A 22,513-nucleotide genomic window follows, 5' to 3' on the forward strand; every position below is an offset into this window, starting at 1 on the left:
GTCTCAAGGGGGCCTGCTCATCTCTTTGAGCAGATATATTTTTCTCTCTCACAACAAGCAATTTCTAATTTGATATTTATAGTCAACAGAAAAGTGGAGAGTGGATGGGAAAGATGGGAAAGAGAAGTGAAGAATTTATAACTTCTCTAGATCTTTAAAAGGATCTCTGTCCTTAAAAGGATATTTAAGCTCTCATCCAGATAGAAGGCTGGCAGTAGTTCAGCTTCACGGATAAACTAGCTGTTTAAGGACCTCATCAAGTGTGCATGTTCCTCTCATCTTTCTGCTCTGCCATCTTCAGATTGTTCCCCATGGTCTCAAGGTAGCTGTCAGAGTTCCAGCAGTCTTAGACCAGACAATGTCCAGCACTAGAGCCCATCTCTTTTGATTAGCAAACTGAACTTTCCCTGAAGTGTCCTAGAGACCTCTTTTCATTTTTCATTGGCCAGACTGGGTCATGTGGCCACCCTAAACAGCTCATTGTCAAGGGCTATTGCTAAGACAAATCAAGATTTATTTTGAGGTGGCCACAGGGTCACCTTACCATGAGTCATGTGGGGTAGGGGTAGGGGCTACCTGAACAAATTGGGATTCTGATAGCAAGAAGGGAAGCATGGAATGGATTTGGGGCAGGCTACCTAGAGTATCTGCTACAATGGGTGTGTGAGGAGGAGAGAAAAGACAGGGTGAATTGGAGAGGATTCGTGAGGTGCTTCTCCTGCATAGGAGAGGGGAAATGTGCACTTATCCACACAGTCACCTGGAAGACTTTTATTATCTAGGTCTGTGGTTCTTAGAATTTAAAGCATGTTTATCAAGTCTGACTGCACATTGGAATCATCTGGGGGGGCTTAAAAAATATTGATGCCTGGGACCCATAGATTCTGATCAATTGGGATGAAGTCTGGGGTTTCTAGCGTGTAGCCAATATTGAGAACCACTGGTGTAGATCAATGATTCCCAGAACATTGCCTAAGGAACACTAGCCCTGATTGAAGTGCTTCAATACTAGAAGCCATGGTCATAGGGGTTTGGGAATCATTACACACTTTATTGCTCACATTCATCTCATCCCAGAAGATTCACAGTGCACATTTAGCATATTAAAAGCTCTAACAATTCCCATGCTAAAGAACTTGTGTATCCAGTGTTTCCCACATTTGATCTAGAAACATTTGGGGGAGGATGACACCTGTCATGAGTTGAATTGTGGCCCCTAAAGAGATAGGTTGAAGTCCCAGCCCCCATACTGGGAAGAAGGCCACGTGGCAACAGAGGCAGAGGTTAGAATGATGCATCTACAAGCCAAGGAACGCCAAGGATTGCTGGCACACGCTAGAAGCTAAAAGAGAGCCTTCCAAGGGAACACGGCCCTGTTGACACCTTGATTTTGGACTTCTGTCTTCCAGAACTGTGGAGCAATAAATTTCTGTTGTTTTAAGCTACCCGGTTTGTGGTACTTTGTTCTGGCAGCCTTAGCAAACTAATATGACACCCATTAGCATCTCCTGGACACAGTTTGGGAAACCTTGAACTAGAATCATTCAAAGGCAACTCCTGACTGACCAAGAAGATGAAATAATTAGTCTGTAGAGGGGATTTCCCACCCCCACCCCCTCTCCGAACTCCAGACAATATTTGTTTTATTTCTAGGAGAAAATATATTTGAACAAACAGTCTATGACAGTGGTGGCAACTGTATGGAGGTATGTATGTATTTTTCCTTTTTTTTTTGCTTGCCAGGTTTGGTAACTCTTCTATGGACACAGAAAAATATTGACCTGGAGAGATTATAGAATCACTGGTAAGTGTAGGCCTAAGATGCTGGCCCTCCCCTACTTTACAGATGATTGTGCCTGGACCAACAGCTTAAATTTGGGGCACAGCTGATACAGGTTGAGGGGCCCAGGCCTCTGACAGCAACTCAGGCTGCTCACTGCTGCTTCCAGGTTCCTGTCTTTTACATTTAATGCCCAGGAAACTGAGTATCTTCATCAGTAGCAAATCGACGATCTCTCCTTCCTCCGACAGCTGCAGAGGGAGAAAGAACCATGCAACTTAGGTAGGACCATTCTCTTTGAGGGCTTTTCTTTCTAAGGGGAAACCATGGTTTTATCGTCCAATTTGGTCCCTGCCAAAGTCACTTCACTGTTTAGTGTTGCTTTTGTGTTGGAATTGACCTCCTTCTGGGAATCCCAAGGGTGTTCACTCCTGCCTTTATCCCCTCAGGGTTCCTTCTTTATACCCAGCGGGTTCCTTCTTCCCCTCCATTGAGAATGACAAGATGCCCTCCAGCCGCCAGCGCCCCCCCCCACCCCCAACAAAGGCTATTAGGAATTTGTGTACAAAGACCCTCATTGCTGCTGGGAATGTGAAATGGGAAACAGTTTGGTGGTTTCTCAAAATTTAAACCAAAGTAACCATATGAACATCTTGAAATAAATTTCTGGACCCAAGATGGAGCTGCTCCTGTGCAGGGTGCCATGTCAGCAAACTGAAACTTGGATAATTTTTGTGTCTCTGTAAAGGCTCCCCTTGACCAGAAGTGCAGTATATCCAGTCAGCTAATCCCCAAACACCAGGCAAACTCCAGGCTCTATACTTATTTCCTCTTCCTTCTCATCCCAAATGAGGTTGACTCTGTGGCCCTGGCCAATCAGATACTTTCTGTTTTCCCCTTCCTTGTTGGTTATTCTTTACCCTACAAAAGCTTCCTGCCTTCCACTCCATTTTGCAGGTCTCCGAATGGAGACAGTCCACTTCATGAAAAGTTAAAGTTTGTTTGTCATCACCTAAATTGTTTTCTTTAGTCATTTTTGCAATGGGTTCTCAGTCTTGGCTGTGTATGCAAACCACACGGGAGATTTCAAGATACCAGTGCTTGGATCCTTCTCCCAGGAATTCTGTTTTTATTGGTCTCAGGTGTAGTGGCAGGCATTGCCAAAAGCCCCCAGGTGTTTCTAATGTACAGTCAGGGCTGGGAATCACTGATGTAATGAACAGAGTCCCACGAATCAGGAGACGTGATTCTAGTCTGCCCTTCATTTGCCATGATCTTGGGGAATTAATTTTCTCCTTCTGGGCCTCAGTTTCCCATCCCATGTGCAAAGGTCCCCTGACCGTCAGAGCAGAGGTTCTGAAAATGCAGTCCCCAGACTGGTAGCATCACGTCATCTGGAAACTTGTTAGAATTGCAGATTCTCAAGCTCCACCCCAGATCTCCCCAGTCAGAAACTCTGGGGGTGGGACCTGGGAATTTGTGTTTTGATGAGCCATCCGAGGGATTATGATTGGCAGTTTTTTGGTTTGTTTTAAACATTATATCTATCTGTCTGTCTATCTATCTATCTATAAGTATAGTTGATTTACAATGTTAGTTTCAGGTGTACAGCATAGTGATTCAGTATCTTTATAGGTTTTACTCCATTAAAAGTTATTGCAGAGACTTCCCTGGTGGTCCAGTGGTTAAAAATCCGCCTGCCAATGCAGAGGACGTGGGTTCGCTCCCTGGTCAGGGAACTAAGATCCCACATGCCGCGGGGCAACTAAGCCCACACTCCGCAACTACTGAGCCCGTGTGCCACAACTAGAGAAGCCTGCGCACCACAACGAAAAAGATCCCGCATGCCACAGCGAAGATCCCATGTGCCACAACTAAGACCCGGTGCAGCCTAATTAATTAATTAATTAAATTAATTAAAAATTATTACAGAATAAGGGCTATAATTCCCTTGGGAATTATATAATATATATATATATATATATATACACACACACATATATACATATATACATACATATATATATATAATATATCCTTGTTGCGTGTCTATTTTATTTTTTATTTTTTTGGCCATGCTGCACAGCATGTAGCATCTTAGTTCCCTGACCAGGGATCGAACCCATGCCCCCTGCAGTGGAAGCACAGAGTCTTAACCACTGGACCACCAGGGAAGTCCCAATTTTATACATAGTACTTCGTATATGATGCATTTTAAAATTTGAGGACCATGGTGTTAGAGCAGCCACATAGAACATCAGGGGCTTAGGCAGGCAGCAGCTGCAACTGTCACAGCCCCTCTTGGGCTGGCAGTTCACAAGACCAGTTCCTGGAGATCTGCTCACAGGTGCCGTGGAAAGAGCATGTGCCAGAGGGACCTGGGTTCAAATCTTGCCTGCCTTGTGGGCAAGCTGATAATGTCTTCAGGCCTCAGTTTCCTCATCTGCAATAGTGTTAACACCGGTGCCTCAGGATCATTGTGAAGAGGAAATAGAAGTGTGTGTGTGTGTGTGTGTGTGTGTGTGTGTGTGTGTGTGCGCACATGTAGTAATAATAGCTGTTATTACTTAGAGCAGTAATGATGGGCCTGTTTTAAAACATGCCCTGTCCGTGGTGGGTCTGCGTCCTGCTTTGATACGTAGAAGCAGAGAGAGAGTATCAGTTGTTCTGAGTGGCAGGAAAACACCTATTACGTGGAAATAAGCTATTCCTGGCCTGTCCTTAATCCCAGGGGACCCCTGCCAGGTGTCTTCCTTTGGGGCTTGTTACCTCTGTTCCTTGGTGCTGTAATAGTGCCATGGAGGAGATGGAGGTTCACCTGGGTTCACTAACTCACCTGGGACTACACAGCTAACAGGAGCGGTGCCAGGGTTTCAAACCTAGGGCTCTCTGACTCTAGAGCGTGCTGGGAGACGCAGTGTGTGTGGACCCTGAGTGTCCCTGCACATTCGTGCTGAGTATTCCACGAATGCAAGGCTCTGGCTGGGCTTTACCCAGGTGTCGTCTCAGGGCTGAGTTTGCAGTGAGCAACCTCAAGGGATGAGGTGACGTCCTCCTTCAGACAAAGAGCAGGCTTGCTTCTGCCACTGTAGAAACAGTGAATGCTCCAAGCTCAGTGTTCCTCCTCGGTACTGTAACTCACTGCATGGGCAAGCATCTGTCGTGGCCCTTCCTGGGGAACTGACTTCAACCACCATGAAGCTCTGCTACTGCTTTTGCTGTGAGTAATGAAATCCTTTGTCTCTGACCTAGGAGTCTTGTGTCTTCTGCCAGCCTCCATGAAACAGGCTAGTGTGTTAGCTTATGAGTAGGGTAAGACCTCAGACCCTGCATAATTCTTGGTTAAGGTTAAGAGCCTTAACCACTTCCTACTTGCCTGGTGGTGGACGCTTTGTGTCGTACTAAGTTCCGCATCCCTGTATTGGCTCTAGCAGAGGCCACTAGGCTTGGTGCAGCAGGCTGAGAATGCTGGAAGCAGGATTTCCCTTCCAACTCTGAGATTGCACGGTTTCCAGGGGCCTGAAAATATGACCTGAATGCCTCTGAATCCCCCAGCCCCTCCCCACAATGATACAATGAGCTTGGCTCGGCCCTGTTTTGAAAGCTGCACCCTCCAATCAGATCCGGACTTGAGCAAATGTCTTTCCTCTGCTGCATGTGAATCAAGTTAGCCTTACCTTGACGCACTTTGGCGATCAGTCCCCAAGGGGACCACATAATCTCCTCCCCGGTACACAGTGAGTTTGCCCCAGATGGGATACCCTTGGCGCTGGCTCTGGCTCTGGTACTGCCAAGCCTGGGAAAAGTCATTGCTGTTATTGAGGACGGAGGCATTCCAGCCTTCCCCATAGTCTGACAGGTCTTCAATATCCAGGGAATATGGCGCATGGCATCCATCAAGAGAAGCCTGCAGCTGCAGGGCAAGAGCGCAAGAGCTTTCCTGGACCCTCACTTGGCGAATCTGGGCACTGCCAACCAGCTTGGAGTTCCCATCAGTGATAAAGCCTGGAGATGAGAAACAAGTGGGTAAATCTAGCCATCAACGTCATCTTAACACATCCCAAGCTTTCTGGCCTGGATGCTAACGTGAATTTCAGTGTACCCGTTGTAGAATTAGCCAAGAGAAGTTCATGGCCAACCACAGACTACATTCAACCATTCATCACCATCTCCCCACCTTGGACCTGGTCTACTTCTTGCATAACTTCTCCTGGGGAATGGCAACTCCTACCCAGTCATCGACTTGGAGACCATTTATGTCCTTTCCCTCGATGCCCACATCCTAAGGGTCAGTGAGGCCCACCAATAGTACCTCTTCAATGTTGTCTGCACCCACCCCTGTCTCTCCATCACCTCTGCCCCTCATCCCTACATCAGTCGCGTCATTTTTGCCCAGCATCCTAACTTACCTACCCTCAACTCCAACTTCCACATGCAGCTTATACCGCAGATTTGATTATGTTACTGCCTCACCGAGAAGCTGTCAATGGCTCCTCATTTCCTTAAGCATAAACTATGAGCTTCCAGAGCCTTCATGATCTGGCCCCTGTTCCTCTCTCCTGCTCTGCTTTTCGTGGGTCCTCAACTCCTACCCTACACTGAAGTCGCACTCAACGCTCTGTAGTTCCAGGAAGTATAGTGCCTCGGTGTTTCAGGCTTGCCTTTTCTCATGTTGTCCCTTCTGCCTGGCACACCATTTCTGCCTGGCCAATTCCTGCTCAGTTATCTAAGACGGAGGTTCTCTACTCTGCATCCAGGGAGGGTTAGGGACCCTCAGAGGGTCTCTCCTTCAAAGCATATGGCTCTGTGGTTATTGGTTCTCTGTGAGGCTGAAGTTGACAGTGACCCACAGCTGTTCCCGGAAAGGAGCTGACACACGTCCTGGGGTGGGTGGACAGTACCTGGGTGATGACTGTCCAGGTTGCTCACGAGGGTGGTGCTGGCCCACGTGAAGAAGTCCTGAAAGCCCAGCATGGCTGAAAAGCTTCGGATGAAGCTGTGCCCAAGGTGTCTGTTGAAGTGGTAGGCGCTGGGGTCCCCCTGCCCGTAGGCCACCAGCAGCGGCATCCACAGGGAGCCCAGGTGTGCTGGGAAGGGAGGCACAGCCCCTGTTCAGGCAGAGGCCCCAACTCCTACCAAGTCCAGGGCAGGAACTGGAAAGGCACGTGGCTCAGAACAGTTGAGGTCTTGTAGACCAGCCACTCGCCCCTCTGGTGACAAAGGAATCAGTCCTTATAGGGACAGCAGAAAGGATTAAAGTTCACAGGCCATGAGCCTCCTGCCTGGGTTCAAATCCCAGCTCTCCACTTCCTATCCATGTGCCCTTCGCAAGTGACTTCACCCCTCTGTGCCTCACTCTCCTCGTCTGTGAAGTGGGGATAATTCTGTCACACAGGGTTGTGATGAGGGAGTCAACAAATTAATATCTATAAAGCACTTAAAATAGGGCCTGAACGGACTTCGTGCTGTGTGAATGTTTCTTAAATAGAATTTTTTTAAATGGGGCTCTGGGGAGTTCCCTGGCGGTCCAGTGGTTAGGTCTCAGAGCATCCACTGCAGGAGGCAGGGGTTCAATCCCTGGTCGGAGAACTAAGATCCCACATGCTGCATGGTGTGGCCAAAAAAAAAAAAGGGGGGGGGAGGGCTCTGCCATGTTGCAGTGCTGAGCATAGAGCAATAAAGATGACAGACGTGTTCCCTGCCCTCATGGAGCTCACCTGTAGACAGGTGAATGTGACCTAAGGGCCCATTAGGTACAAAGATTTAGTTTAGGAGGCCCGACATCAGAATCATGTTGGGGGATGCAGAAAGTTACTGAACCAGAATCTCTGGGCCTGAGAATATGCATTCTGGCACCCCTGCTCCAAGATGACTTGTTGGGGTTCTGCCCACATCCATCTTGTTCTTCATTCTGTACATGCAGCTCCTACGCAAGCTCCGCCGCTCTGTGGTTTGGACACATGAGCTCCCCGTGGGAGGGCAGGCCAGGGCTGCAGCAGGGTCAGCGCCCTCCTCAGAAGCAGCCCTCACCAGTGACCTGGTGGGTGGCAACTAGGGGGTATGTACTACGTTTGCCCCTCGCACGGTCTCAGCAGGACTGAGCCCCAGTTGCCCACGTGGAACCCACTCATCAACCACCTTCCATCGGCTTCCTTCTCTTTCCCTGCACTTTTTCCTACCAGTGCTTCTCAGGATCGCCTCCCAAACCAACTACTTGTGCCCAGATCTGCCTGTGGGGGAACCCAGACTAAGACACACAGTGAGGTTTGAAAGCCTCTGGTCAGCGGGCCAGAGGAGCCTCTCTGACGACACAGCCTTTGGGCTGAGAATTGAAGAATAAAAGGAATTAACCAGAGGAAAAGGCAGGGAGGAGGGTGCGCACATTCCTGGCAGACTAGATGCCACAGGGCCTGGGTCAGGAGCTGCAGGACGCAGTGTCACTGGAGCTTAGGGCACAAGGGGCCGAGAGAGGTGACCTGGGTGGGTGGAGCACAGCAGGGAGTTTGGACGTTATCCAGGGGCCTGGAAGAGCCACGGAAGGATTTTAAGTTTAGGGGAGAAGCTGGGGCAAGTTGATATCTGGGACGATGGGCCCAGAAGCAGTGTGGGCCTGTCAGAGATTGTACCACATCTGCTCAAATCTATGTTGAGAACCAGCGAGTGGGAAGGTTGCTCGTAAGTAATCTTGGCTGCCTACCCAAGATTTCTCTGATTACGGCAAATGCTTTCTGTTCCTTGAGGTGGGTGGTTTTCGTCTTCTCAACGTCAGAGGCCCGAGGCTTCTGGTAGATGTCCCTTCTGCTGTTTCTTTGTGCTCGGAACAAGGCAGAGGGGTCTGTGAAAGCAAGGGCACAAGGACAGTCCCCCAAATGGGCAGTGGAACCAGCTCGTACGTTTGCAAGCAAGAGACTCCCCTCACCAGGTACAACGGGATCCACTGTTCCTCCTCCTTTGGAGCCATTTCCCAGCGCTACCCTCCATGCCTCTGCCCGTGCCATCCCAGTGCTCAGAATTCCGTCCCTTCTTCTCCAGCTGGAGAATTCTCATACTGAAAGCACACATGCCTTCCTCACCTGAAGTCTTACTGATTCCTGGATGCTGTCTTTCTGTGTTCCTGAACTCTAAGATGGATCCCAATGCTTCCAAATTTGGAAGGATGAAGGTAACTAATATCTCAAAGTCCTGTTATATCTAATTCCAAGTATCTTCTTTTTCAAACCACCTTATTGACCTATAATTTTCATAATTTCACCCGTTGGAAGCCTGCAATTCAGTGATTTTAGTAAATTTGTAGAGTTGTGCCACCATCACCACAACCTAGTTTTAGAACATTTCTGTCACCCCTAAAGGTTTTGTCATGTCCCAAAAATTGGTCTCTACTCCCACTCTGTCCCCACCCTTAGCCCCATTAATTTTCTTTCTGTCTTCATGATTTTTTTTTCTGGACTTTTCATATAAACGGAATCATATGTACATAGTTTCTTGTATCTGGCATCTTTCACTTAGCATAATGGTTTGGTGTTCGTCCATGTTGTGTATATTAGTTAGTTTCTTTTTCTTTTTCTTTCTTTTTTTTTTTTTTCTCCCGCGCCACGTGGCTTGCAGGACCTTAGTTCCCTGACCAGGGCTCAGACCTGGGCCCCCTGCAGTGGAAGCTCAGAGTCCTAACCAGTGGACCGCCAGAGAATTCCCTGTAGTTAGTTTCTTTTTATTGTTGAGTAATATTCCGTTGTGCGGACATACTACCTTTTGTTTATCCATTCACCTGCTGATGGCCATTTGGATTACTCCTAGTTTGGGCTATTAAGAATCATGTTGCTATGAATGTGTTGTGCGGACATATATTTTCATTTCTCCTGGGTAGATTCCTAGGAGTGGCTAAATATCTTTTGACTGTTACAAATGAAGCTTCTGTGGACATTTGTGTACAAGTTCCTGTATGAAAATAATTCTTCATTTCTCTGGGATAAATGCCCAGGAGTGTAATTTCTGGGGCGTATGGTAAGCCCATTTTTAGTTTTGAAAGGAACTGCCAAACTGTTTTCCGGAGCGGATGTACCATTTTACATTCCCACCAGCAACGTAAGAATGCTCCAGTTTCTCTGCATCCTTGTCAGCATTTGGTGTTGTCACTATTTTTAGCCAGTCTGATAGGGGTATATTGACCCAACTATCCTTTGGATCCATGCCCCTCTGTCCACCCCCACTGCTGATGCATGCCATCTCTAGTCTGGACCATTTCAGTAGTCTTCCTACTGGCCTCCGCACTTCTGCTTTTGACCCAATACCTCTGGTCTCCAAGAGCAGTCACAAAATCGCAAATCCGATCATGCTGCTCTCCTATTTAAAACACTCCAAAACCCCGGCATTGCCCCAGGCCCTACAGGGCCCTGCATGACCTGCTCCCCATCCACCCCTCTGCCCTCATCTTGAAGCATTCCTTCCATGCACACACAGCTCCCCATGCTCTGGCCACCCTGTCAGTAATTGCTATAAAATGACAAGCTCTTGTCCCACCTCAGGGCCTTTGCACATGCCCAGTGTTCAGACCCTCCCTCTCCCATCCTCTAGGAGCCACCCTCTTATCCTACCCCCTCATTCTCTCTTACAAGTCGTGCTGTGCATTTACTTGTTTAATGTGTCTCCCCAGATGGGCTGTTCATTCCAAGAGCAGCAACCTGTTCCATCCAGTCAGTGCTGTGTTGCCAGGGCTGAGGCTGAGAGTGGGGATTGACTTCAGATGGGCAAGAGGGAACTTTTGGGGGTAAGTTCCAAAAAGCTGTTCTAAATCTGAATTGTGGTGATAGTTGCACGACTCTATAAATTTACTAAAATCAGTAATTATACACTTACAATGACTGGATTTTATGTAAATCATGTTCCCAAGCCATTGTACTGCCTGGCACACAGAAAGTACTCCCTGGATAATTGCCAAAGGAATTACTGAATGAATATTTGATCAGTCAGGAGGCTGTCGTCTCTTTGGAGAAAAATTATTCTTTTGACTTGGGAAGATGGTTTTAATGGACTTTTTGGATCTACAAAGCCAAATCCCTATTGTAGGGCAGAAGAATACAGTCCCATGAGGAGGTCACCACACTGCATGATGATGTAGGGATGTGGGCTTTCGTTTGTTCCTGTTTTACTTTCCCTGAAAGTCAAAATCTCTGTATAGACTATTAGAGTGTTGAATCTGTTCTGTTTGCCTGTTTGTTTTTTGTAATTCCCTTCTTGGAGGCACGCTCAGGAGTTTTGGCTGGGAAGTGAGAAATCGGGTTGGGGGAAGAGGGCTGGTCATGGGCTCCTCTGACCAGTCAGCATGGCTGCGTTCCACTAAAACTCTTTACAAAAACAGGCGCTGGGCTAGATTTGGCCCCCTGGCTGTTGTTGGCAGACCTTTGTCTTAGAACCCTAATTATAGCTCCCTCACCCCCCATTCACACACCCCACCCACACAAGCCTGTCGTTTTTTGGTTGTCTAATGACCTGAGCCCTGGAGAAGAAAGCTGCTTGCTTGGGATTACACAGAGGATGATGGCCCTTGAAGAACGTGGAACCCATAGTGCCTCTTCATGCTTAGGTGTCAGAGAGAAGGGCTTGGATAGGGGAGGAACAGGTTGCCCAAGAGACAGAGGAAGAGTCACTTGTCCCTGGATGGATTGGGGGTGCTTCAACAGTCAGGGTGAAGGCTGATGGGGAGCGAAGGTCTGAGGCCAGGACCACCCAGTGGCTGGGCTCCACGGGGCTTTCTCAGCCTCGTCAGGTTCCAGGCCCCTGCCTGCACCCGGGTACCACTACCTGGGCCAGAGAGACGTCCCAGGAGGGGGACCACAGGCTCCTCTTCGTCCTCCACTCTCTTCAACACCAGCGCAAAGAAAGCAGCGAACCCCAGCACCTGGAAAACACCCACTGTGAACCCCAAGCCTGGGTTGGAAACTCCCTATCAATTCCTGGTCTGAGCTGGGGTGGAATGGGAGCCACACTTGTGTGCTGGGCGCAGGAGCCATGCTCTGGGGAAACCATCCTCTGCAGAGAGGGGACGTGGTCATAAAGGGTCAGGGGCAGGGCTTGCGTGCCTGGCCACCAACCAGGCAGAGACACTCAAATCCTTGAACTCACCCTGCTTCCGGCATTCTCTGAGCCCTCCCACCTGCTGGTCTCCTGCTGCTCGGCCTCTCTCTTACCTCTCAGCCTGGTGACTTACTAGCATAGTGGGTTAAACCTGCCTCCTCCCTCTTTCCCTCCCTCCCTTTCTTTCTGTGTTAAGTAATTCCTTCCATTACACTGTCTCTCCGCCTTCAGTGCACAAGCACAGTAGGATTCTGTGGTTTGATTGGGGAACAAAAAGGTTCAGGACTGTTCTTAATATTCTCAGACTAGATTGGGGGAGGTGTCAGGAGCTGTTTAAGTCTCTGATGAAGGCTGTTCAGGGCAGAATGAGGGTGGGGGATTCCGTGATGCCTCGTAGGTGGAAGGATTTTCTCTAAATATTCCCTCACTTCTGCAGCTCCCCCGACACAGTATTCCTACTGCCTGGCTCCTTCCAGGCAGGGCTCAGGGTCTCTTTGACTCTCACTGCTCTCTTGCGTGATTTTACATTTTCAGAAATAGGAGCGTATTTCCAGTTCATGCACACATTTAATGGCTTGGTGTTCTTTTTTCTGAAGGTAAAGTTTGTGTAAGTTGCTGGCCCATCTCACGATCAAAAGCATCCTACACCTGAGGAAGTAAGATATCATTCCTATTTATACATGTGGCCTAAGGGCAAGATATTTTTGTGACCTTATCCTCTTAACCTCAGGTTTTCTCATCTGTAAAATGGAGGTGAGGCCCCTCCTAAGGGTGACTGTGATGATGAAATGTCCACATCTGGCCCTGAGGGAGCGTGGGTTATCCTGGTAATTACCTTCCTGCCCCAGGTCCACCCAGAAGTGGTGCTCCACGTGGGTTTGTTGAATTAATAGATTGAATAGATGAAGGAGTTGCTGAAGCCTAAGAACTGGGCAGCTGGCAGGAGGGAAATCATGGGCGGAGGGCAGGAGGGCAGGAGGGCAGCCACTTAGGGGTCCTGACCTTCAGGGGCTGGATGACAAACACACTCTCCACAAAGGAGACGGCCATGGAGATGAGCCACTTGAGGGGGCTGGCCCGCCCGTAGTGCAGGCCGTAGAGCATGGTGAAGAAGGCTGCCACCAGGAGCCAGCCCACCAGGACACACCACCAGGGGAGGCCTCCAGGGGGCTTGCTCGCCTGCAGGGAGCTGCAAGAGAGGATGAGTGTAATCACGGGGGCACCATTTGGGCTCCAGTTCAAACCCTGCCCCAACCCTACCAGCTGCGTGACCTTGGCCAAGCTCCTTGACCCCTCAGACCCTCACTATTCTCCTCTACCCTATTCTGTATTCTATCCGGTACACATACATATATTCTGTTGAGGTCACCTTTATTCGGTGCTTACTAGGAGCCAGTCCCCATGCAAACTGCTTTATACGGGTTTTCTCTGTTATTCCTCATGGCAAGCCTAGAAGGCTGGTACTTAAGTTTTTATTATGAAAATTCCCCATTTTACGGGAATCAGTGAGTACAGTGAACCCTCATCAACTACTTTCAACAACCATCACCTCCTTGTCAAACGTGTATCATCTATCCCCACATGCTTTCTTTTTTTTTCTGGAATATTTTAAAATAAATTTCATACATAATATAAAATCATCACCAATTATTTTAGAATACATCTCAAAAAAATGGTCATTTTTTCACTGAATTATGGTGCTGTTGTTGGGGAAGAAAAAAAATTTCCCTCTACCCTTTCTAGATTCTTCTGGCTGGTCTAAATTAACATGAGACAGATTAACAGGAGAAAAAGAAATTTAATTACATATGTATAGGGGCTCCAGAAGAATATAAGGCTCAAGGACAAGTTAGGCAACTGAGGGTTATGTGGCATCTCAGAGGAAAGGGGGGTAGGGGTTTGGGACCTCAAAGGGGAGGAAGGCAGTTCATATGGAGATGAAAGCAAATGTTTGGTAAACAAATGTTTGCTATGCCGGCAGTGACAATGGGACCCTGGAGAAGACGTTGGTCTCCAGGCCCTTCCACGCTTAGCCCACATGCTGCTCTTCATGGACCAGACCCTTTTAAATTCTTCTTAGGTTTGAACCAGGAGATAGGCATTATCATTCCCATATTACAGATAAGGAAACTATGGCTCAGAGAGGATGAGGGGCTTGTCCAAGGGTGTGCAGCTAGGAAACACCCACGTGAAAATGGTTATAAACTGTAAAGTGCTGTACAAAGGGCTCTAACCGTCAGCTGGCAAAATCACCCTGTTCAAAGTCCTCTTCCCTGAATTTGTGCAGTCCATAATCGCTGCTTCTTGGGGAGATTCGGATGAATAACCTTCCGAGGTTGACCGGGATGCGCTCTCCCTGCAGGCCCCAGGCTGGGAGCACCCAAGGGAGTGTATTACCTGGAGTGTGCTGGGGGTGGGGTTCCGGGCTGTCCCCCCAGGCAGCCCTTCAGGGTCTGCAGCTGCCCCAGTGCCTGGGTGTGGCTCTGGCACCGGGAAAAGCCCTGGGGCTCCCACAGCAGCAGCTCTTGCTCTAGGTGCTCCAGCTGAAGGTAGAGACACTGCCTGTAGGCACTGTCCTTCCAAGCATCTCTTGGGCCCACCTCAGGCCTGGGGCACTGCATTTTTTTCTGGAGGACTAGGGAGAGAAAGAGCATCAGCTGGTGCTGAGTGACAGAGCAGACCGAGTGCAGTAGAAACAGGAGTGTTAGTAACGGCTTTCTTGTATCGAGCGCTTACTGTGTGCCAAACCATGAGGAATCTGAGGTTCAGAAAGATGGAATACTTGGCTCATACGGTCAGTTAGGATTTGAATGTTCCTCTTTTAGTCTTTTATCAAGGGCATTTTCAAAATTTCCTTACATGTAGAAGAGACAAGAATAGTACACCCATTGCCCTCCTGCAGCAATTACCCACATTTTGCCAATCTTGTCTTGTCTCAGCCCTCCAATTTTTTTTTTCCTGTAGTACCTTAAGTAAATCCGAGACATAATGTTCTCTCATCAGCAAATATTTTAATACGTACAAGATTTGAATTTGAACCCAAGTTTGCCTGTTGCCAAAGATGGTATAAGTCTTAATCTTTTGTTTTTAACTTTTTATTATGAAAAAATTTAAATTACAAAAGTAAAGAGAATGATGAGATGAACCTATACCCATTGCTCAAAATTATCACCTCATCCTGTCACCAATCCTGTTTCGCCTGCACCCCACCCACCCTCTCCATGTGGATTATTTTGAAGTAAATTCCAAGCCCCACGTCCTGAGACTAAATATTTTAATATGCTTCTATGGAAGAAAAGGACTCCTTTTAAAAACAAGACCACAATGTGTCATTATCAATTTTTTTTTTTTTTTTTTAAATTAATTAATTAATTTATTTATTTTTGGCTGTGTTGGGTCTTCGCTTCTGGGCGAGAGCTTTCTCTAGTTGTGGCAAGTGGGGGCCACTCTTCATCGCGGTGCGCGGGCCTCTCACCATCGCAGCCTCTCTTGTTGCAGAGCACAGGCTCCAGACGCGCAGGCTCAGTAGTTGTGGCTCACGGGCCCAGTTGCTCCGCGGCATGTGGGATCTTCCCAGACCAGGGCTCGAACCCGTGTTCCCTGCATTGGCAGGCGGATTCTCAACCACTGCGCCACCAGGGAAGCCCCATTATCAATTTTTAAAACAATAATGATAGTCCCTTAATAGCGTGAAGCAACCAGTCAGTGGAGAAGTTTCCCCCCGTTATCTCTGAATGTTTTTCTACAGTTTGTTCAAATTTCAGTTTCCTTAAGTTTTTTTTTTTAAAAAAAAAACAAAGGTGTTGGGCTTCCCTGGTGGCGCAGTGGTTACGAATCCACCTGCCAGTGCAGGGGACACGGGTTCGAGCCCTGGTCTGGGAAGATCCCACATGCCACGGAGCAGCTAAGCCCGTGCGCCACAACTACTGAGCCTGCGCTCTAGAGCCCGTGAGCCACAACTACTGAGCCCACGTGCCACAACTACTGAGCCCACGTGCCACAACTACTGAAGCCCATGCACCTAGAGCCCATGCTCTGCAACAAAAGAAGCCACCGCAATGAGAAGCCCGTGCACCGCAACGAAGAGTAGCCCCTGCTTGCTGCATCTAGAGAAAGCCCACGTGCAGCAACAAAGACCCAACGCAGCCAAAAATAAATAAATAAATTTATTTTTTAAAAAAATTGATATTTAATACAGTGTGTGTGTGTGTGAAAAAAAAATTGATATTTAAAAAAACCCAAAAAAAACAAAAAAAAAGGTTTTTTTTGTTTTAAATTACAGAGGTAATGCATATTCATTGCAAGAAAAAGACTAATTTGAACCTTTTCATTATTCCCCGAGTGTTCTAAGGGAAGCTTGGACTCTCCAGGTGGAACCAGGCCTGGGTCCCTGGAGCCTGAGCTGGGAGGCCGGTGCCCAGGGGCACATTCTCCTGGGACAGGAAGGGCCCAGGTCTGGCCAGTGTGCATCTTCACAAGGGGTGCGTGAGACTGGATATAGAACATGGCAAAATGGAGCACCCTGACCCCAGGACCCCTCCCCACTCACCAGTGAGAAGTGAATGAGAAAATAACAAGTGATGTGGAGAAAGCTATGGCTCAGACCTGATGTTGGTAAAGACCTGGCAACATTGACTCTGACTCCCTCTGACTCAGGCCTCCTACCTCCCCCTCCCTCCTGGGCCTCCCTCACTGAAGCCACAGCTAATGGTTCCAGCATCAACAGCCTTCGTGTTGTAAGCGTTCTGGCAATGTTTCCGGAAGATACCATCATTTGCAATCATAAACACTTACTGAATCCTTGCTTTGTGTCAGACTCGGATCTAAGCGCTTCATGTGTCGTATGATCTCATTCAGTCCTCAGAACAAGCCAAGGAGCTGGGTGGATCAGCGCTTCCGTTTTATAGGGAGAGGAAATAGTCTCAGAGAGGTTAAACAACTGTCCAAAGTTGCACAGCTGCTTTTGCATCTGGGAGAGCCCCAGGTCTGGCCAACTCCAGAGTCCTTGTTCTAAGGCCCATGCTGTGAATGCCAAAGTCCCCCAAACCCCAAAGACCCCAAACAGGGCCAAGTGTCCAGCGTGGGCATCAGCAGAGCTGCTGCAGGGACGACCTTCATGGGCAGCCCAAGCCCAGCTCTCCAGGGCTAATCCTCCAGAGTGGCTGGAACACGGGGGTCAAAGTAGGGCTGACCATGGGGTCCGCATAGGCCTGGCCAGGAGGGAGTGCTACAGTAAGGACTTGGGACCTGGTCTTCAGGACAGTGGCTCTCAACATCCTGTGTGCATAACAGTCACAAAAGTGACTGGTAAAAAATGCAGATTCCTGGCCTCACCTTAGAAAATTTAATTCACTGTATCAGAGGTGGAGCCAAGAGTTATGAATTCAAACTCCCCAATCTATAGACTCCATTTTTATATTCTAAACAAGGTTTAGACTGTGACCAGCCTTGTGTTTTAAAAATGGCAGCATTCTGGGCTTCCCTGGTGGCGCAGTGGTTGAGAATCTGCCTGCCAATGCAGGGGACACGGGTTCGAGCCCTGGTCTGGGAAGATCCCGCATGCCGCGGAGCGACTGGGCCCGTGAGCCACAACCACTGAGCCTGCGCGTCTGGAGCCGGTGCTCCGCAACAAGACAGGCCGCGACGGTGAGAGGCCCGCGCACCGCGATGAAGAGTGGCCCCCACTTGCCGCAACTGGAGAAAGCCCTGGCACAGAAACGAAGACCCAACACAGCCAAAAATAAATAATAAATAAATAATAAATAAATTAAAAAAAAAAAATGGCAGCATTCTTAACCCACACCATCCAATATGGTAGCCACTTGCCACATGTGACTTTTTAAAATTAAAAAAAATTTTTTTTTTCTAGTTCCCTGACCAGAGATTGAACCCCAGCCCCCTGAGTTGGGAGTGCAGAGTCTTATCCACTGTGCCACCAGGGAAGTCCCTCGAAAGACATTTTCAAAGGTGTGTATCAATTGCAAGTGAGGATTGCAGGAGAAAGAGAAGGTGATTCTGAATTTTTAGTATTTCATAGGAATAAAGATTTCATAGGAATAACAAGGAAGAGGAACAGGTTTTTATGGGAAGATATATATGGTTTAGTTTTTTTTAATAAAATTTAAAATTAAAATAAAAAAATTTAGTTCCCTAGTCACACGAGCTACATTTCAAGTGTCAATAGCTACATGTGGCCAGTGGCTGCCATATTGGTCAGTGCAGATATAGACCATTTCTGTCACTGTGGGAAGTTCTATTGGACAACCTGATCTAAACACTGGAGGCAGCGATCTGGGTGGAAGATAGACAGGAAAGGGGCAAGAGCAGAGTCAGAGAGACTAGTTCAAACCAGAATAATGTGCAATACATATGTGCAGCTCTTCACACAATTCATGATTTGGCCACAAGCAATGTGAAAGCAGTGCAAGAGATGCTTAGGGGCTAAAGAGCACATGGTTGGAGACCCTGTTGTGAGCTCGGGGGTTGGGTTGCTCCCCTGAGGAAGGGACACATCAGCCAAGAATAAAGTCTGAGTAGGCATTGGCCAAGTGAAGAGAGGAGAAAGAACATTCTAGATCAGAGGACAAGCATGTGTGCAGGCCTTAGTGGGAAGGCAGCTTGGCGTTGTGTGGAGAGCAGGATGCCTGTGGTACTGCGAGGGAGGCGGTGGCGAGTGGTTGGAGTGGAGGCTGGTGAGGGAGACCCCCGGTAGGACTTCTTGACTCCCTAGTGATAGTGATACAGACGTGGCCCTCGGTCCTGCATCCACCTGGCTCCAACATGCCCCCTCTCGGCCCAGAAATGTTAGGACTCACCTTTCACTTGTACAGACCCAAGAGTGAGTGTTAAAGGGCCCCCTGTCTGGCTGGCTTCCTTCCAGAACACCTGCCCTGCTTCGATCTGCTGACAGACGACGTCTTCCACCAAGGCCAGCAGTTGGTTGATGTCCACCGAGTTCGCGAAGTCCCAGCCCGAGCGAGGGGGTGGCACCTTCAGAGGTTTGAACAAGGAGCTGACGAGGCTCCACAAATCCTGCAAGTCACCCAGGGGGAAGGGGACGTGAGCTACAGGTGAGGGGGCAGCAGAGTGGTCAAGAGCACTTGCCCTGGGGCTGGACAATCTGGGTCTGAATCCCAGCTCTGCCTACTGAGACATGATGTTGGACCACCCTGAGCTTCTGTTTTGTCCTCCATAAAATTCCCTCTTCTAGGATTTCAACTGATACATTCCAGGCTGTATTCCTTGAAGTGTGGCACAAAGTAGGTGCTCAATAAATGCTTAACGTGTGCATGAATGCAGATGGAATTCTTTCTGTGTGCTTCCAGCCTGCAATCTGTTTGAAAGTATAATATTTTGTACATAGTAGGTACGCAAAAATGTATGTGCATGTGTGTGTATATGTTGTAGGTGTTTGCGTGAATATTTATATGTGCCTGTGTGTACATGCATGTAAACATACGTATGTGGTATGTGTGCACTTGTGTGTACCTGTATGTGTGCAGGTGTGTTTGCAGGCATGCATATGTGTGTACATGTGCACGCATGTACATGTAGGTGTGGGGTGTATGTGGGTGTGTACACGTGGCATGTGTGTATGCATTCATGTGTAGGTGTGTGTGTATGTGTACATGTGTGCACTGTGCAGATATATGTGTGTGTGTATATGTGTGTACACGTGCACATGTGTACATGTTTGTAGGTGTGTGTGTGATGTATGTGAATGTGTGCACATGTGGCATGTGTGTATGCATGCATGTGTAGGTATATGTGTGTACTGTGTGCACATATGTGTAGTGCATGTGTACGCAACTGACGAATCTCAGTGACTGATGCTGTCCGACAACATGGGTTGTAGGCTTCAAACCCCAGTCCCCACCCCCTTCTGCCCAGGCTAGAGCTCCCCACACTGCCGAGGTTGAGGACCCGCCTTGGTCACTGCTTCAGGTGTCAGAAGACCATCCCCCACAGGCTGCGGTGAGGGGGCCAGGCTGAGGGGGCCCCCCATCCCATTTCCCAGTGTTCTGCTCCTTGGTTACCCAAGGACGGGTGTTCCAAAAAATCTGAACGATCAGGAGGTTGATGGGAAACATGAGGAGTGAGCTCTCCAGCCCAATCATCACTTCCTGCCAAGTGAATTCGATTTTACCTGGGGCAGTGGAGGGAAGGGGTCAAGGGGAGAGTCCCCTCCCCCCTTCCAGAAGGTGGCTGTGCAGTAAGGGTTAACCTTGCCCAAAGAGAGGTCTGCCCCTTGAGTGGCTCCTGGGAGGTGACCACTGAGCCCTTGGGCTGTCCTGCCTGGTGGGTATGCCTTTGTTTACCTGGGGTCTTGGGCCACTCCATATAGTCTATGCTAACAGTGTGATTTATGGTGGGGGCCTTGGTTGCACCGTATCACCTCAACCTCTGGAGGGGCTGGAGGCTAAGGTCGGCCATACTGGGGTCAGCCATGTCTATGTGAGCATGCCCCAATAAAAACTTTGGGCACCAAGGCTCGGGTGAGCATCCCTGGTTGGCATTACTCCATGTGTGTTGTCACACGTCATTGTCAGGAGGAGTGAGCGCTGTCCAGACTCCACTGGGAGAACGTAACTGGAAGCTCCATGCTTGGTCTCCCATGGACCCTGCCCCACGTGCCTCTTCCCTTTCCTGATTTTGATCTGTATCCTTTCTCTAATAATTATGAGTATAATGGCATTTCTGACTACTGTGAATCCTTCTAATGAATTATTGAACCTGAGGGTGGTCTTGGGACCTCTGGAATTGCAAAGCATTTCTGGGGCAGTGACAGTTCATGTCCACCAGCCACTAGCCCTGATCGCCATGACAGTGGGAGTTACCCAAGTCCATCTTCTGCTCATCTGGGTCCTTGGGGACACCCCGGAACATGATGGTGGTCAGTATGGTGCAGAGGAGCAGTGAGAAGCAGCAGGACACCTGGTGGACATGGGTGAAGTTGCTCCAAGCTGAGCTGCTAAAGATGGAGTACCAAATGTGGCCATCCTGGAAGCCTGTGGAGGTCTTCATGAAAAACAGGTGGCTGTGGACAGGCCAGGGGAGAGGGACAGGCATTTAGGGAGACAGGAATGGGGAGAAGCCTAGTCTCTTTGGAGCAATCCTGGGATGAGAGGAAGGGATTTGTTTCTAAAATTCATCATCTGTTTTTTTCTTTTATAGAAGAAATACAGCATCATAGTAGCATCACTTCAAGTTAATGATGGGGACTCTGGACAGAGTGGTTGGAACCCTAGACAGCCCTCTTACTACTGTGTGACCTCAGGTAAGTTACTTTACTCTTTGTACCTCAGTTTACTCATCTGTAAAATGGGGGTAATAACAGAACCTGCCTCACTGGATTGTTGAAAGGATTAAAAATGATAATTTTTGTAAAGCATTTGGCAAAGTAGCTGGCATATAGGTGAGTGTTCATCAGTGTTAGCAATAATTTTTGTTATAATTTTTTTTTTTTAAAGCAAGGAACATGACTTTTTTTTTTTTTTTAATGGGAAATATTTATTTATTTATTTATTTATTTATTTTTGGCTGTGTTGGGTCTTCGTTTCTGTGCGAGGGCTTTCTCTAGTTGCGGCAAGTGGGGGCCACTCTTCATCGCGGTGCGTGGGCCTCTCACTATTGCGGCCTCTCTTGTTGCGGAGCACAGGCTGCAGACGCGCGGGCTCAGTAATTGTGGCTCACGGGCCTAGTTGCTCCATGGCATGTGGGATCTTCCCAGACCAGGGCTCGAACCCGTGTCCCCTGCATTGGCAGGCAGATTCTCAACCACTGCGCCACCAGGGAAGCCCTATAATTTTTATATAATAATATATAACTCTAATGTTATTTGTTTTTTTATAATTAGGGCATTAGAGAATAGTGGTTAAAAATCCCAGGCTTTGGGTTCAGACTCAGTTTGAGAGAATAAAAATTGTGAGACAGGGTTTCTGAAAATGGCACCACATTCTCCTAAAGAACCTGTATTATTTCCCTATGAGTAGAATGTAGTTTAACCACAGGAGCTATTCAAAGGCCCAGATTCTGCTAAGAGTGTCCAGAGTAGAGATTCCCAGCTGCCGCCTGTCCTGATTGGTCAATGCCAGAACCCTCCAGGGTTGTAAGATACTTTGTCACTCGGGCGTGTGCCGGTGGCCTGGACTCAGAGTAAAGGTGCAGAAAGAGAGAGGTCAGTTGCCAACAACAGGGATTGTCCATGTTATTCGTCTTATTCAACAAATATTTGATGCCCCTGGTGCTGTGTCCCAGGCTCTCTGCTGGGCACCAGGGATTCACAGGAGGGATGAGGAGCTTTTGCCTTCAGAGAGCTCCTTGCCGAGTTTCTAGGCATCACATGTGCTGATGCACTCGGACATAATATCTGCTTCTGGAATTGAGTACTCAGTGTGAGCCGCATAGTGTGCCAAGCACATTACTACATCGTTTCATGGGACCTGGGACCCCCTATGGGGCAGGCACATTGAACTCGTCATTTTTCAGATGCAGAAGCTGAGACCTGGAGAGGTGCGGTGACGTATCCAAGGTCACGCGGCAAGTCAACAGCAGGCGTGTGGGACTTTGTGATCCGTGCCCACGTCTGTGTTATACCTGTGTTGGGATCCAAGTCTCTCTGATTCAGACTTTTTCCCCCTTGGAGGCTGAGATGCTCACGGT

The 22,513-nt window shown here is 48.3% G+C and overlaps 1 protein-coding gene across 1 annotated transcript in view; it reads right to left on the minus strand.

Annotated features, from left to right (window-relative positions):
• Nucleotides 1–1,869: 1,869 nt before the first annotated feature.
• LOC132352975 (polycystin-1-like protein 2) overlaps nt 1,870–22,513 on the minus strand; it is an 84,057-nt gene continuing 63,413 nt past the window's right edge. The window contains 12 exon segments of the mRNA XM_059903772.1: nt 1,870–2,031; nt 5,153–5,207; nt 5,458–5,785; nt 6,682–6,867; nt 8,478–8,615; nt 11,579–11,675; nt 12,854–13,040; nt 14,249–14,486; nt 18,667–18,883; nt 19,779–19,841; nt 19,843–19,997; nt 20,689–20,888. Of these exon segments, the coding sequence (XP_059759755.1) occupies nt 1,870–2,031; nt 5,153–5,207; nt 5,458–5,785; nt 6,682–6,867; nt 8,478–8,615; nt 11,579–11,675; nt 12,854–13,040; nt 14,249–14,486; nt 18,667–18,883; nt 19,779–19,841; nt 19,843–19,997; nt 20,689–20,888 (2,026 nt within the window).

This window comes from Balaenoptera ricei, chromosome 19 (assembly GCF_028023285.1).
Source record: "Balaenoptera ricei isolate mBalRic1 chromosome 19, mBalRic1.hap2, whole genome shotgun sequence".
Taxonomy (NCBI): Eukaryota; Metazoa; Chordata; class Mammalia; order Artiodactyla; family Balaenopteridae; genus Balaenoptera; species Balaenoptera ricei.